The sequence below is a fragment of the Anarrhichthys ocellatus genome, unplaced genomic scaffold (genome assembly GCF_004355925.1).
Source record: "Anarrhichthys ocellatus isolate YVR2014 unplaced genomic scaffold, GSC_Weel_1.0 scaffold46, whole genome shotgun sequence".
Taxonomy (NCBI): domain Eukaryota; kingdom Metazoa; phylum Chordata; class Actinopteri; order Perciformes; family Anarhichadidae; genus Anarrhichthys; species Anarrhichthys ocellatus.
The window spans coordinates 1,632,775-1,648,994 of NW_022280076.1; the positions used below are offsets into that span (position 1 = coordinate 1,632,775).

At 42.8% G+C, this 16,220-nt stretch overlaps 1 protein-coding gene across 4 annotated transcripts; it reads left to right on the forward strand.

Moving 5' to 3' along the window:
- The first annotated feature begins 25 nt into the window (after positions 1 to 25).
- On the forward strand, positions 26 to 16,214 carry rbm27 (RNA binding motif protein 27). Of its 4 annotated transcripts, none has more exons than XM_031869137.1 (21): positions 26 to 216; positions 1,521 to 1,639; positions 2,703 to 2,830; positions 3,654 to 3,733; positions 4,571 to 4,767; positions 5,238 to 5,615; positions 6,281 to 6,508; positions 7,568 to 7,741; positions 8,299 to 8,445; positions 8,638 to 8,791; positions 9,295 to 9,448; positions 10,032 to 10,265; positions 10,360 to 10,494; positions 11,088 to 11,213; positions 11,407 to 11,481; positions 11,659 to 11,835; positions 12,017 to 12,121; positions 13,978 to 14,205; positions 14,330 to 14,413; positions 14,564 to 14,683; positions 15,064 to 16,214. In XM_031869137.1, exons 1-21 carry the CDS (start codon positions 158 to 160, stop codon positions 15,157 to 15,159), a joined length of 3,198 nt encoding a protein of 1,065 aa, XP_031724997.1. In that variant the 5' UTR covers positions 26 to 157; the 3' UTR covers positions 15,160 to 16,214. The 4 variants fall into 4 exon arrangements, with proteins under 4 accessions (XP_031724997.1, XP_031724999.1, XP_031725000.1 ...); XM_031869139.1 differs by having other exon boundaries at positions 15,067 to 16,214; XM_031869140.1 differs by having other exon boundaries at positions 11,659 to 11,787.
- Positions 16,215 to 16,220: the final 6 nt, after the last annotated feature.

A 16,220-nucleotide genomic window follows, 5' to 3' on the forward strand; every position in this document is an offset into this window, starting at 1 on the left:
CTCAACTTGTGTTGCCATGCCGTAAAGCACTTTTGTCCGACCTGCCAGTGAAGAGAGAGACAGAAGGCCTTAAAGCTTATACATTTTATAGACGATGAAAGCAGGATTATCGCAACGCACTTTCATTTTATAGACAGTATTATAGTCTTTTCTCACAATGATCATAGAGAATGTGGAAGCCCTGAAATCGTGGCTGGCAAAGCTCCTGGAACCAATGTGAGTGTTGAATCGAAATGGCATTTAGCTTGCATGGTACGTAGCTACGATAGCTAGCTAGCCAAGTGGGTTAGCCAGGCATCAATGGGGGACTTGCTAGAATCAGATGGCGAATTCTTGCACGAGTTAGCAAACCACCATTGCCCGCTAGCTGGCTTTCCATAGAAAAAAGAGAGACTGTAGGACTACTCGTTAGCTCACGTTGAAGACGTTAACATTGGTGCACGATGTAAAGCGTTTTGTCGCAGTTATTTTAGGGTAAGTTAGGCACGTAGCGCCAGTTGGCCCACGATAATGTGACTTTATCACAGCTCGGTAAGCAAGCTATCAAAAGCTGCACTAGATAACTTGCACGCTGTTGACGTTACTTGAGATTAAAATACGTGCAGGCTCGTTTTTTGACTTATATCTAGCGTTACGTTATGGAGTTGTTGTTGTTATATATGAGGTTTTATAAATAAGAGCTGTTTTATTTACCATAGCTACACACACTCTTAGTGCGTCTCTTTCACATGTAAATCAATAAATTACATCGTAATGAAGAGGACACGCGCTTAAAACATTGGAAATGAAAGTGTAGGTAGTTTTTGAGACTATATACTGTAGTTAGTCATTTAGTTATGTAAGTTAGTTATATATTAGCTTGGAGTTGTCAAGAGTGTTTTTCTGTGGCTTTGTATGCTTGTGATGTTTTTGTAAAAAGCCCCAACAGGACTTAAACATGTAAAGATTTTGTGAAATCGAATGTATAGTGGGTCATTTTCTGGCCATTTCTGGATGTTTGTGTAGCAATGTTGTACCCTGCAGATGTGGTTAGGGGTTCACGTGGTACTGACTTTATTGCCAAAGTATGTTGCACATACAAGGAATTGGACATGGCGGGTGGTGCGTACCATTTAACAATCAACAACAATCAACACAGTGCAAGAAATAGAAACATATTAAAATGTACAAAAGAATAAAAATGTAAAATACAAACAAACAGAAAACAGCACTATAAACAAGTATGATAAAGTATCGATTGTATAAAGAAACATAGAAGGGATGTGCAGGGGAGTGTCTGGTAGGAAATTGTCCTGGGGATGACAGTCAGTGGGGGTTTAGGTTTGTTTATAACATTTCTGCATGCATGGTCAGGAACCAGTGGATGACAGACCTCACTGACATATTACAGTTAGTTTACTTATGAATTTTAATTCAGTTTTCTCTCTGTCTTGTCTCAGTAGTTTTGGCAAAAGCTTCACTATTTTTTCCCCTTTTCCATTGTATTGTTAATTTGAGAGTGTATATATTTCATCCTCCAGATGTGATGCTGACCCCTCTGCATTGGCCAACTATGTGGTGGCTCTTGTGAAGAAGGACAAATCGGAGAAAGATCTGAAAGCACTGTGTGCTGATCAGCTTGATGTCTTCCTACAAAAAGGTATGAATGCCATGTCACACGTAGCTTCTCTGCCAATGTGACTGAATGCAACATGCGGCTCTTACCCCTCAGCTCTGGCTGGTCAAGAGAGTTGTGCAGAAGGTTTTCCTCTGGCAGAGATTTCTACCATTAAGCTAACAAGCCGATTTCATTTTAGTTACTTTAAGGTAAACACTTAGAGGTGCAATAAGCTGTAAATGATCACCATCCACTACCCGTGGATCCGAAACATGTCCACCAGAGCGTGTGTTGCATCATCTGAAAGTATTTTTCTCCTCTAATCTCTCCAGCTTGTATTACAGGAAGCCTACACCTGTTTTTCTTAAGAAGATATCCTCTTTTTTTTTAATTTAAATGGCTGAAATGATCTAATCACTTTACTTTTAATTGCACAGTACAATCACTGAATTTGTTTGGCTAAGTGGGGATAAATACATGTCTCAGCGATAACTTTATTTCGTGTTGAGAACTCTGGGTTTAAAATTACAGTTTGGTTCTGTGCTCTGCAACATCATCTTAGTTTTAGTTTTGAAATTTACTGAAGTTACTAAGTCTCAAGCCTGTCAGAACTTAACTATAGACAGCTGTACTCTTTGGAAGATTGCACTGCAATACATCGTTCAAATTACCTCTTTTATTGATTTATTTTTGTGGATTGCATTTTCATCTTTATGTTCTTTGTAATGTTTTTCATGAAGCAGCTTTTCCCGTGTTAATCTCTGTGCTGTTTCTGTGTTGTGATTTGGGGTTTGTTAGACTTTGGATATATTTAGTGTAACCAGGAGCAGAGAATCCTTCAGTGCGCTTCAGGCGGAATGTCAGTACATTCTATGTCTGAGGGCCAATATGTCTTAGCAAGGTAAACACAAGGGCAATGGATCAAATTAATTGCGGTCCCATTCTATTTAGTGTGTCGCAGCCATTCATTCCAGTGAGCCACACAATGCACAATCCCAGGCCCCTTTGCCCACCGAAATGCAACAGGACCATAATTAATGTTATAAATGCACATAATTCAGTAAAATATTAAATCTATTTGCATGATCCGTGTTGTTTTTTGCAGAGACAACAGGATTTGTCGATAAGCTTTTTGAAAGTCTGACAACCAAGAACTACCTGGGAAATCCTGTCGCCAAGGAAGTACCGAAAGAAGAAGTGAAACCGCCTGCAGCCAAAGCTGATGGTGTGGAGGTAAGAAGAGTCGGGGCCTGTGTCCATACAGCATCTTCTTCTGGCATACAAGCGTCCGCAGGGCGCTGCAGAGTGCTACAACCACCGTTGTATGATAGACGACCATTACCCCTTTGCTTTTTATTACCTATTTGGGCTTCTATCTATTTATTTGACATTGTTTTTTCACCACGAGCACCAGTCGGAGATCGCTTGCTTCATACTCTGTATAGATGAGTTTGTCAACACTCATGAGCAACAGTCCGGCCGGCTGAACTGCTCCCATAAATGGGCTTCAGTCTTTGCTATTCAATTCATTTTGTAGAGCCCAAAATCACAAATTTTGCCTCAGAGGGCTTTACAATCTGTACACATATGACATCCTCTGTCCTAGGACCCTCGTATTGGCACCCTCCAAAAAAACCTTTAACAGGAAGGAAGAAAAGGAGTGACAGCGTCTGTCTGACATATAAAGCTCAGGATAGACAAATGTGGCCAAAACAGGCCTCCGTTTTCTCCAGTGACAAATAACCGCTATATGGACAGAGGCCCCGAGTGTAACATGTATTGGCTGCAATAAGACTTTGAAAAAGAGTAACTTGCCTGTGAAATATAGCTTCCCACACATCAAAGTGTCTTTTAACTACTTTTGTAGATAAGTTGGTAGAGCATATCACAGCAAATGGTGATTCTGTATTTAGGACTTCTGATGAATATCTCATTGTATATTATAGGACACTGTGTATAAATCTTCTGTTTTTAAAAACACAAAATAGAGAAGAGTTTAAGTCAAGTAAGTGTTGTTTTTTGTTTTTTTTGTTGTTTTTGTTTTTTTTCCCTCAAGGCTGAAACTCCAGAGGAAGAGAGAGAAAACAGGCGGAGAAGAAGTCCTCTGAGAAACCGCACCGACTTCAACGATGCCAGGTACGGCTGTGCCTTTGAGAGCAGCTTAATGTCGAAGCGGAGCAGATGCTATTCTGACATGAGACAACTAGGAACTTAAATCCAGTCTCAGTTAGGCTAAACATTCAGATAAACATTTCCTTCATTTCTTACTGCTGATAAAAGAATAACTAAAACATTGTTTGGCATCGTCTAGTTGATATGTTGATATATTTGCATGGTTATTTTGAAACCACGTGAGTCCTGCCTTTAGCTTGATGAAGGCCCTGGTGTCCAGTAGCCGGTCCCTTGACTGTAGCACACCATCAGTAACGGGTAGGACAAAACAATGACTGTCGTGCTAACATTCAGAACAACAGTTGACGTGTTTAATGAGCTTTGCTCCGTGAATTATATTCTTCAGCATTAAAACAGTGGAACAACATAATCATGTCATACTCACCACTTGCTCTCTCTTTATGATGTGCATTCATTCTGATCTATTGTGTTTTTCCTGTGTAAAGTTAATGAAACTCAACACTTCCTGTAGATTTTGAACACCAACAGCCTTTTAGGGAATGAACGGGGTTATGCTCCAAGAAATGCTGTAGTTGTTGTAGTATAAAATACATTGAGAAATGTGCTGAGGTTTCATTAACAGCAAGCTGCAGCAACAGCAAGTTAACACTGAGCTTATGAGCAGATCAGAAAGAAGGGAGGTCTTTCACTTTTTAAGATATGATTGAATAGACTCTCAAAACAAGGAAAATAAAACCACCTTTCGAGTAAAAACTTCTCAACTTAAAGCCTTGTTGTACTCAAAACAGACATACAGATAATTATTAAAATAAATTCCCCTCCAACTCTTCAACCACACAGGGGCCGCGATGACAGGAGGCGAGACGAGCGCAAGCGCCGCGACTTCGATCGGCACGGGAAGAGCGGAAACGAGTCCAACCGCGAGCGGGAGCGTCACGAGCGGCGCAGGGGCAGCCCCCGTGGGAGGAGCTACAGCCGGAGCCTCAGCCGGAGCAGGAGTGGCAGCCGAGGAAAGAGCAGGGACAGAGGAGGCAGAGGTGAGAAAGCCCCCCCCCCTCCCCACACACACACACACACACACACACACACAGCCAATGACAACAGCACAGGGAGGGCATCAGACCCAGGAGAAGTTCCTGAAGCTCCTGTCGGCACGGTTGAACTGTGCAGTAGTGATGCAGAAGTGCTGCTGGAGACATCCTCGGTGGGAAATGCACAGAGGAGCTTAAGGTTTTTGAGAGTAGGCTGAACAGAGCTCTGGATGTAGCTGCTTGTATTATATTCTACTGGATTGTTGGTCAGTGTTTTATCGATAAGGAACAATGTGGACAGCTTTGAAATTACATCAGTGGGGATTCAACAACATGGCCTGGAATTGGCCATATCATTCACAGGGTTACGGTAATCTACATTAGCTTAAGCTTCAAATTGTTCAGGGTTTGAATTTCTGCTGTGGTCCACGACTCTGCTGTTATACTTATTTGTGTTTTGTGCTCGTCTTTAACAGACTTCAAGTCAAAGTTTGAGTTGGAAAGGAAGGATACAGACTGCTACAACTCTTCCAACACATCCGGCTCGCAGCAGCATCAGCAGCAGCAGCATCAGCAGCATCAACAGCAGCAGCAGCATCAGCAGCAGCAGCAGCATCAACAGCAGCACCCATCGCCTCTCCTGCCGCTGCCCACACCTCCGCACCCGTTTTCTTCCTCGTCGTCCGCTGGCGTCTCCGTAGCCGGAGGTGTTCCCGTAGTAACACCGGCTCACCTGCCCGACAGCACCACAGACAGCTGGTCCGGCTACTATGGCGCCCAGAGGCAGGATGGTGGCATCAAGCCATTCAGCAACAAGAGCGTTTCGCTTAAACAGCGCTGCAGGGACTACGACGGTAGGAACAGAGTGAATCGTCAATTCCTCAAAGCCTTTGATTTCTGCTATCTATCAACTCTTTTTTTCGCTGGCATCTCGGTGCCTATTGGATGTTTAGAACTATTTCCCAAGAAAATGATGAGGTCATTGTGTGAAGTTTGCTGTGTAACTGCCACCATTTTCTTCTGAGGGTTATTGATTGCCTTGTTTAGTCTCATCGCTAATGACCACTGTTAGGCACTCCCGTACTTCTTTCTCCCCCGTGAAAGGAAGGAAAGCAAGCAGGCTCGCACCCACCTCCCCCCAGAGACACACAAGGGTTTAAACTTACCCACTGTCCCTGAAGCACACTGCTATCTGTCACAGTGCTCAAACACTGCCACCAGGGACCCCGTTCCTTAATGAGACTGTGGGGTAAATACATGCACTCTGTGCCTTAGCTGCTTTGAACTTGGACAAGCTTTCATCTTGTTTTTTTTTTTTTTTAATTCTCATTGCCCTTTTATTTGTTCTCATTTTCCTTTTCAGTCATATTTTTGTGAATTAGTTTGACTTCCAGGCGCCCAAAGCCCTTAGATGGTTTACAGGAGGTTACCTTGGAGCTGAGAGCATGTTTGTTTATTCTGTGCTGAACGTGTAATACACCTACATGTGTGTGTAAATCCGTCTCTCTGTCTCACACAGAAAAGGGATTTTGTGTACGTGGTGACCTTTGTCCGTTCGACCACGGAAACGACCCGCTCATCGTCGATGATGTCAATCTGCCGAACATGATTCCGTTCCCTCCTCCGCCTGTCATGCCCCCTGCTGGCCTGCCCATGCCCCCGATCACTGAGCCACCCCCTCCCCTCAGGATGCCCGTGATGCCGCCCTATGGCCAGCCTCCACCACCAGGGGTCTTCCCTATGAGTGGTAAGTAGTACCGCAACGACACGAATACAACTTCTAGGAATCACGTATGTGGTGCCATTTGATGTGAACAGCAACATTTCCAGTGGCTAGTACAACAACAAACTACTGCAGCTAGTTACAGTGCCTGCCACTATTCACCCTCCATGGTGGTTTTTTTTTATTTTGCTGCACTACAACCTGGACTCAAAATGGATTTTAATTGGAATTTTATGTAATGGGCCTGCACAAAATAGTGAAATAGGGGGAAAAAATGTTTGTGTGTGCATTTATAGTCACCCCCCTTTGCTGTGAAGCCTCTAATTAAGATCTGGTGTTACCTCTTTTCAGTTTTTTTTCATCTTCACCAATTTTGACTATTTTGTGTAGGTCCATTACATAAAATCTAAATAAAAAAACAACTCTAAATCCAGGTTGTAATGTAACAAAATAAGAAGAACATGGGTTGAATACTTTTTGTAAGGCACTGTATTCTCCACCTTTGTTTGCACCATGAGACACATTCCTCCATCTCTGCTAACGTGCTCCCTCATCAATTTCTCAAACTTTGTCTGGCTTCTACCACCACTTAAGTAAATAGAATTGATTATATCTTGTGTGTTTTATGTAGCCTTTCATTTTATGTGACACCGTTTCCATAACTGTGTCTATAGCTTATCCAGAGGCATCTGACAAACAGTTATTTAGATAAACGGGTACACATTCACTACCTTGTTTATTTCTTTCTTGTAAGTTTATCCTGGAAATCCAGCTTTGCTTTATACAGTATCGGTATCGGTTTTCTGTAGAGACTACGATATGTGTGAAAACACACTTAACATAGACTTCACACTAGAGAGAGGGTTTTGTTTTCACCTAGTGGGAGAAACATACTTTCACTGCTTTTCTTCTTACATGCCATCCTGTCTCATGATGCTGATTCTGATGTTGAAGCATTGCATTGAACAGTTGTCATCACTTCCTGCCACCTTTACGGCCATATTAAAGCAAATGCTTCAGTAGCACAAACCAGAGACTCACTGTCATACCTGAGACATAAGCGTGGGCTTGTATCTCCCTCAGGACCCCCAATGATACCAACCGGTGTCATCGATACCCCCAACCACCAAACGGCAATCACTTCCTCTCCTCCTATCCGACCACCTGGTGTGGGGCTGCCGCCTACTCTTCCTCCTCCACCTCCGCCCTCCTCGTCCCCATCAGTGTCTCTTCGTCCCCAATATGTCCAGTCTGAATGTAAGCAGGGGTGCTTTTTGTGTTCGGATTAGGAAATTGTGTTTGTGATGCTCGATGCAGTGACGGCGGTTGACCAGAGGGTAGCGCTGTTAATTAACTGAAGACAATTAACAAGAACTCTGCCACATCCTATTGCCATGTGCTCTTTTCCCATACTTCAGCTCATGAATAATTCCAACTACACACAAAATGGAGTTGTTGTTTTTTAGTTACAAACTCAGGTTTTTGACCCTAATTCAACTCATTACTGTCATGAAAGGTCCCATTTTGTTTATTTTAGTGTTACAGTGTCTCAGGATAAGAATTATCATATTATGATGTTTTAGTTTTTTTTAACTCATCACATTATTTACAAGATTGGTTTTGTGCTAGCTAAGTCACTAAATGCCAGGCATCACTTATTTAATCACGCAGTACTGCTTGACTTGATTGTGTAATTTCAATTTTCCTCTGTTGTTTTTTTTGTGTTTTTTTAAGTTCACATTATTATTATGGCTGTTAAAAGTGTTTGATATTCCCTCTGAACCTGTGTGTCTGTGTTCATTTCTACACATTAGATAACTATGATCCAGAGGGCTATAACCCAGAATCTCCAGGCCTGACTGCAGCAGGTCGTAACTCGTACCGTCAGTTCATTCCCCGGGTGCAGACCCAGCGCTCCAACCTAATCGGCCTCACCTCCAACGAAGGACAAGGATCCAGAGGTAACCAGTATTGGCCTTCTTAGTACTCGCACTCTCCCCCAACCTAATCCTGGGTAATGGGTACTGTTGGGCTGATATTTGATTGGGAAAGTGTGAATGCTTGTCCAAATAAAAGTTATGTAGACGATTGCAAAAGCTCTCTCGTGTTAATTATGGTTTCTCTTTGTTTTCTTTCTGTGTTTTATCTTCTAGCTGCCAACATAGTGATACAGACGGAGCCTGCCACTGCAGCCAGCACTCCTGGAAATAACGTGTGCCGTTTCAACACAGAGCAGGACAGCAGGAAGAGAACCATGGGACCCAGTACAGCTGAGGGACCAGTTGTTAAAAAACCCTGGATGGAGAAGTACGGATTTTAAAGATGTTATAATTTGAAAGGGAGAACGTTCTTAATCTTGGATCGCGTGTGAACCGTACTGCATTAGGGTGGTGTGCAAAGATCCCATCACAGAAACTACCCACCTGCTTTTTCCTGTAAAAGTAATGGGAGCCTTGTTTCAAGCCAAGGTGACTCATAGTTCAGGAGCCCATCTTTTGTGTCAGTTATGGGAAGAAGGTGCACACAAACCACACCACCATGACTATGTTGCTTCATTTGCAAAGGGTCTACTTGTAATCTATCCTAAGTGTCAACCAGGTTGACATGTGTCACTAGTAACTAGTATAGGGTTAAGAACTTCAATATGAAGGCAGGAACTCAAACCTCAGGCGTGAAGCCGGGTTGCATTTTACTGCCATCATCGTTATCATCTCGCTCAAAATGTCGATGAGCTTGTCTGCTTTTATTACAAATTTCTCTTTAAAACAAATACTTCAGATGTCAGCATCACAGTCTTCTTCTCGTTTCAGGCTAAGCTTTAACAACCAACATAAGAACACTTTCCCCAAGAGGTATTACTATGTGAACACCAAGTTGGAGGTGCGCAAGATCCCACGTGAGCTCAACAACATCACCAAGCTCAATGAGCACTTCAGCAAGTTTGGAACCATCGTAAATATCCAGGTAAAATGCACCAGTTGACCAAAAAAGGCCATTACTACTATACTAACCTGAATGCACCACAGTTAAATCGTACAAGTCTTATACATCATCATCACAACTAACAGCATGACATAGCCTGGAACGGCGGCCACATAAAGCACATACATAACCCACAGATGGCCGACGCCGCAACATCAGCATAAAATCCAATCGTGCACCCATCAAAAGCTACCCAATAAACAATATTATTCGGCTTGGAGACACCAGTCACTTGTTAAAGCAATACATCGGCTGTACACTGAGTGAAAGAGGAGGGGCTACTCGCAATCTAGCATTTGCAAAATGCACTTCCTCTCAATAAGTCCGACCTATCAAGTAAACAAGAAGCGAGACTTTTTATTGGTCGTAGTAAGATAATTGAAACGGCTTCATTGACTGCTATTCACTGGATGATCCAGCAAAAAAAGAGGCCTTCTGATTGGATCAAGTGGGTGGACCTAGGCCCACCCAAAGCTACTCTGCAGCTTTGCATTGACGTTCAGCTCTGCAGAAGAATTAGTTTCATCATACACAGATACCTAATCTCCACGCTCTCTAAATCCAGGTGGTGTTTGGCGGAGACCCAGAGGCGGCGTTAATCCAGTACACAAAGAATGAAGAAGCCAGGCGGGCCATATCCAGCACGGAGGCGGTCCTCAATAACCGCTTCATCCGTGTGTACTGGCACCGCGAGCCCGGCACCAACGCAACAGGGCTTCAGCAGCAGGAGCAGAGTTCAGGCAGCCAGGCGGCCGGATCGGCACCCAGCCAGGCGCTGCAGCACGGCAACATGCATAAGGTTAGTATCAAGAGCCGACGCATACGGAAGTCTCACCACGCTTCTGCCACCCTTCATCCGATTAACTTTTTTTTCTCCTCTTTTCTTTTATCAGCAGGGGATAAAGCAGCACAGCCCGGCCGCCTATGTGTTGAACAAGACCGTACCAAAGCATCGCATGCCAGCGCTGCCTGGGATCACAGCTGCAACCAAGCCAGACAGCCTGAACCCAAACACAGACACTGTCATTGTACGTCTTAGTCTCTACGTGTGTGTGTGTGTGTGTGTGTGTGTGTGTGTGTGTGTGTGTGTGTGTCAGGTGATGCCAGACCTGGATGAAATGGCGATTTCAAATATATGATTTGTTTCAACAAGCTTGGAATACCACACTTGTTAATATCTTCAGCAGAATACAGATACGGTCAGGCTGGTAGTTTCTCTGTGAAAAGTTGATTAAGTTGAACAAAGCCTGCTGATATGCTCACAATGCTAATGCTAACATGCTAATGTTGAAACGGGTATAACGTCAACTCTCTTAGTTCACCATATTGGTATGCTCGGTATAATATCAGTACTATGACTTGGTGTGTCCTGTCTAGAGGCTTTCCAAATAAGAGGGAGAGACGTATCTGCCAGCTGTCTGTCCAACGTGCTATTACACTAAGCAGTGAAGATGGAATATTCATAACAGCTTAACAGGATATAACATTAGGAGCAATGCAGGAGAATAAATAGTATTTTGTTGGCACTGCATTCTTGCTCATATCTATTGCAGCTGCAGAGGAGCTCATTCTGGAGACCTAAATGTGTTGCTCACTCTCTCTCACTCTCTGTGACACTTAGGTCTCGCCTGCCCTGATGAACACCCAGAAGGGCCCTTACACTTCCACACCCCTCAAGTCCTCCTCGAAGAGCTTTGGGAAAACGGGAAAAGCACTAGAAGCACAGGAAGTCCTCAAGAAGAAACAGGCATGCAGCTTCATTTTTTAATACGTATTTTGACGGGTACAAGAATAGCAAAGCTGGGAGTAACCTTTTATTTTTTTTCTCTGAGGCCACTAGTGGGAAGCCGACTACCGTTGAGAAATGAAATTTCACCAACAGCAAATGGCATATTTTTCACCTCAGTGACTGTATTTCATTTGCTTTTTCCCCCATTTAGGAGGCTTTAAAACTCCAGCAGGACATGAGAAAGAAGAAGCAAGAGATGTTGAAGACACAGATTGAGTGCCAGAAGGTAAGACCGGCCTTAATGTCCCTTCCTATTCTTTTATCCCTGGAACTCTTGCTGTTCTGCTCATCTTTTTTTTTTTTTTGTTTTTCTCCTGTGCCTTTTACTATATTCTCCCTCCACTGTGTCTCGTCTACTGTCGTTTACACCTTCTTCTCTCACCGCTTGTCCTTCTGTCTCCAGGCCTTGATAAACCGCCTGGAGAAGAACCGAGGGACGAGACCTGAGGAGCGAGCCAACATCATGAAGACGCTAAAGGAGCTGACCGAGAAGATCGCACAGCTGCAGAATGAAATGAACCCCGCCTCCCAGGTAGCCAGTGCTAAACCAAACCACGGCCAGTCCAAGACAAAGACTGATGTAAGTTTGGGCCCTTTTGGTCGGGAGCTTGCTGGGAATGCTTCATTTCCTTTATTTAGAGACAGGAGTGAAGTTCTGTCCTGCCACTGTAGATCTAATATGAAGCTCTTCATCAGTCTTTCATTGCTTTTATGTATTTTTTTTCTGAATTACGTGTACTTTATTTGACATATGTGACCAGGCACAGAAGGAACTGCTGGATGCTGAGCTGGACTTTCACAAGAAGTTGAGCTCTGGAGAGGATACAACAGACCTCAAGAGAAAACTGGGACTGTTACAGGTGGAGGTAATGCACGCATACACACACACACAGTACATAACCACAGGCCAACGATCTGAGAAGATAGCTAGCACTGCCACAAACGGGTCTATAAAGACCTGTTTGGACCACACACAAAGAGATGGACAATGGCAGCAGCTTGCATCAGCAGCATTTTTCTTGAGCGCAGAATTTGAGGCCATGTGACACTAAGAAACTAGAGGAAGTCAGCCAATAAGATAGCTGTCACATGTATCACGCAACACTGCCTGATTAAGTAAAAAAGTAACATGCGCAGATTTAGATTCAATGGGAGTGAATGGGAGCTATAAAGCACTTGATTTGGACTTTAATGTATCGCAGTACATAAACTGTACAGGTCGTTATAATGACCGGATTCACAGTTGATCTGTGTGCGGTTACTACGAGTAAGAATTGTGAGATTTTGTGCTGTGTATAAGTTTGTGTGTGCCACAAGTGCAATGGGACTGAATGCACCGTCATAGACATAATGCATTGTGTAACTCATAAACTGTATTGATATTATAATGAGCTTATGTTTAGTTAGTCAGTGCGTAATGCTTAGCATTTTAAGATGAATTGAGGTAGTATTGTATACAATCAATGTCTATAAGATTGTTTTAAAATATTTTTATTAACTATAAAAGAAAAGTCAAAAGGTCACTTATAAATACAGTTCATGGGTTATATGAATTCATTATTTTGGTAGCATTAAAACTAAGAGTTTTGGCAAATCAAAAATGTATTTTGTAAATCATGCTTTCAGGGATATCTAAAGTACACTGGTATCAATATTTGATTGGTATGCGAGTTACAAATTTAAAAAACTGCCACAGAATATGTACAATATGCAATCCCCAGATGTTTTGTTAGTGTAATACGGTTTGACACAAACTTTGAAGCGTATTGATATTAACATATCATATTTATTTTGCAATAATTGAGTTGATAATTGTTTCTTACACGTCACACGTACTTCAATCTGTGAATTTATTTTGTTGAGGCTGCTCATCATAACATTAATTAGAAGAAAGAAAGAAAAAGAAAAGAAGCTGCGTCCACAGCTGTTATTCAGCTCAGACTTCTGGACGAGGTCGGCCGTGTCACAAGATCAGCCGAACAAGAACATAGCTTTTGTGAGCAACTCCCTGCCCAGCATACGTATATATATATATTTTTTTTTTCTCTACCCCTGTGGGTCTTAAATTAGCTAGTTATTAAAAATGCATATGCCACCCCTCCACCCTCATACAAACCCAACCCTCCTTCTGCACATTAAACTGCAGCCACTTAAGCAAGCCCAGAGGAACAGCCGCTAACGAAGCCAAATCAGACACCGGTCCTACTCTGATGGAGCCGGCTTCATTAAAGTTTGAGCTGCTGGTCCTTGTAAGAAAATTGTGGGGCGACAATTAGAGGAGAGAAGTGAGCACGGGACAAATGGATGAGAGAGTGGTTGTGAGGTTGTGGAATGCTTAGGAAGCGAGGAGATGTCACTTTAAAAATGTAGGAGTGACGACTAATGGTGAAGGGCAGAGAGTGATGGAGGAGGAGGCCAGAGTCAAGTCAAGAAAATGTTTAAAATATGTAATATTTTCCTTATACTGAATGGTTTTTTTTAGATTTCAGAATGTTTTTAGAAGTTGTTTATTGTATGAATTAAGATTTGATTTTGTTTTTAAGTGAGACACAATGCGTGTTTTTGACATTGAAAAGCACAACACGTCTACGCAAGTTTTCCACATCTGTTCCGAATGATTATTTTAACACGGCCAGGTGGCGCCTATTCACTCTCGTCTGTTGAAAGAAAAGCGGCAGCCAGTCGGTTGTTTTATAACATTAAACCTCCTGTCCTCCTCCAGGCGACTCGGTTGGGTCTGATCCGACCCCCAGCGGGTCGAGGCCGGGGCCGAGGGAAGTTGGTGCTGGAGCCCGGGTCGGTATACGTGGGCCGCGGCAGGGGACGGAGCCGGGAGATGATGGGTCGAAGCGGGACCGTGAACCGCATGGTGGTGGACCACAGACCCAGGGCCCTGTCTATTCTGGGGGTCACTCAGGAGGAGAAGGAAGAGCTGATGCCACACTTTGTGGTGAGGACAGTGTTGCACATTTAGTAACAGCTTCAGGAGTTACACTAAGAACTCTTACGCAGAACCGAATTGATTATTGAAGAATTACACTGAAATTAATACACTTTTCTTTTTTTAATGTTAGAATTTTGGTGAGATCGAAGATATCCGTGACCAAGACGCAAACAGTGTTGTCATGACCTTTAAGACGCGAAGCGAAGCCGAGAATGTAAGTCACATTACTGTGGACCAGACCCGTTCTTTCTTCTTTTCCTTATCACCTAAAATACTAAATAAATACATATTAAAGTTTTTTTTTCCGGTTTAACTGGTACGAAATGTATAACTTGCAACTGTCCTCCTGTTTTGTTTTGTATAGGCAGCTAACCAGGGAGCTAAGTTCAAAGGCCGTGTGCTGCAGATTTCCTGGTACAAGCCTAAGACGCCTTCTGTTGCAACAGAGCCGGAGGAAGAAGAAGCTAAAGATGAGGACAATACGGTACGACACACACACACACACACACACACCCCTGTGGCTTCATGTGTTTCCATCGGTAGCCTATAGCCACCCAGAAACCATGAAAGGAAGTCCGTTTACAACACATCTTGAGATTCTAAGCGGGAGAAGTTTAGAAAGTTTTAGTTATATTCACAGAATTTATTTGAACATTTCTTTCCGTTGCTTCTAAATCTTTCACTGCTGCTCCCAATGGAGAATCAGGGCCAGCCTCTCGGTACTAAGAGCATCTGAGCCCTTTGAGTAAAACTGCATTACTGTCAGGTGAAATCCTCGTACTGTATTTCCATGTTTTTGGTTTGTTTTTTCGAGGTTGCGTTCTTCCTCGTGTGCGAGTTAAGTTTTGACTTTTTGTGCCACAGAAGGAAGCTAGTGCTTATTTGCCCGGTGAAGAAGAAGAGGAGGAGGAAGATGACGATGAAGATGACGAGTATGAGAGCCGGTCATGGAGACGATGAGGGCGTTGGGATCCGTCTCCAGCAGAATGCGGCGTTTCCCCTCCTCGCGCGCAGATAGAATCAATACAATAGACTATTTTTTTTTTTTTTTTTTTTTTTTCCTTTCCAGTATTTTCAAACTAATTTTAGACTCTAATCGAAGTAAAAAACGTCTTTTACTTTACTGTACATCAGAAGAAGTTTAGAGGGCAGAGGTTTTGTATCCCTCGAACTGAACAATTATTTAAAACCTCTCACTTTTGCTGAGAAAGATAAATGTTAAGTTGTTCTTATAGATAGAAAAAAACCTATGTAAGTTTCAGTGTGCATACCAGATGATTAATATCAGTAATGCACAACATTTGTGTCTACTGTGAATAGGTATTTTTATACATACTGTATTTAAGCTCTTTTCTCACCAGTTTTTTGGAAAAAATCTTGTCCTCAGTTCAGGGTCAGCCATTCCTTCACCAATAGAACGTTCTCTGTTGCTACCAGAGAGATATTTATTTATTTTTCCACTGCATAGATGCCCCGTGCCGTACCTGTATCGGTGCGGTATGGTTTTCCATTTCACTTTGGTCTGTTTGTTTCGGTATGGGTAAGCCCAAAAATGTTAAACAATCCAAATATGTTTGACTCACTGTGGTGGCATGAATGCATACTAGTTTGCGCATGTTGTACTCTAAACAAACAAACAAACAAACTGCTTAGCACCCAAAGGTGGCGATGCCCTAACCATATGAGAGCCAGTGCAGGTACAGAAGGATACCAGTGCAATAGAAAAATCTAAACTATGTTTACAAATTGCCGTGTCCATGCACGTCCGATACAGTCTTGTAGTAAATCTCCATATTTTTCCCGCTTGCGTGTTGTTCACTAAATGCCACTCTGTGTAAATATAAACTCCCTCACGGGAGTTCTACATTTTCTAAGAGTGTGTAACATTTTTCACTTGTTGTATTCTGTCTCCTGGTCATCCAAATGGCCGGGCAGGACAAGGATCAGGTCACCCATTTCAAAAATGTGAGATCCCGAGACAGGTGTTTGAATGTAATACTGAACAGTTGATTTTAATATAT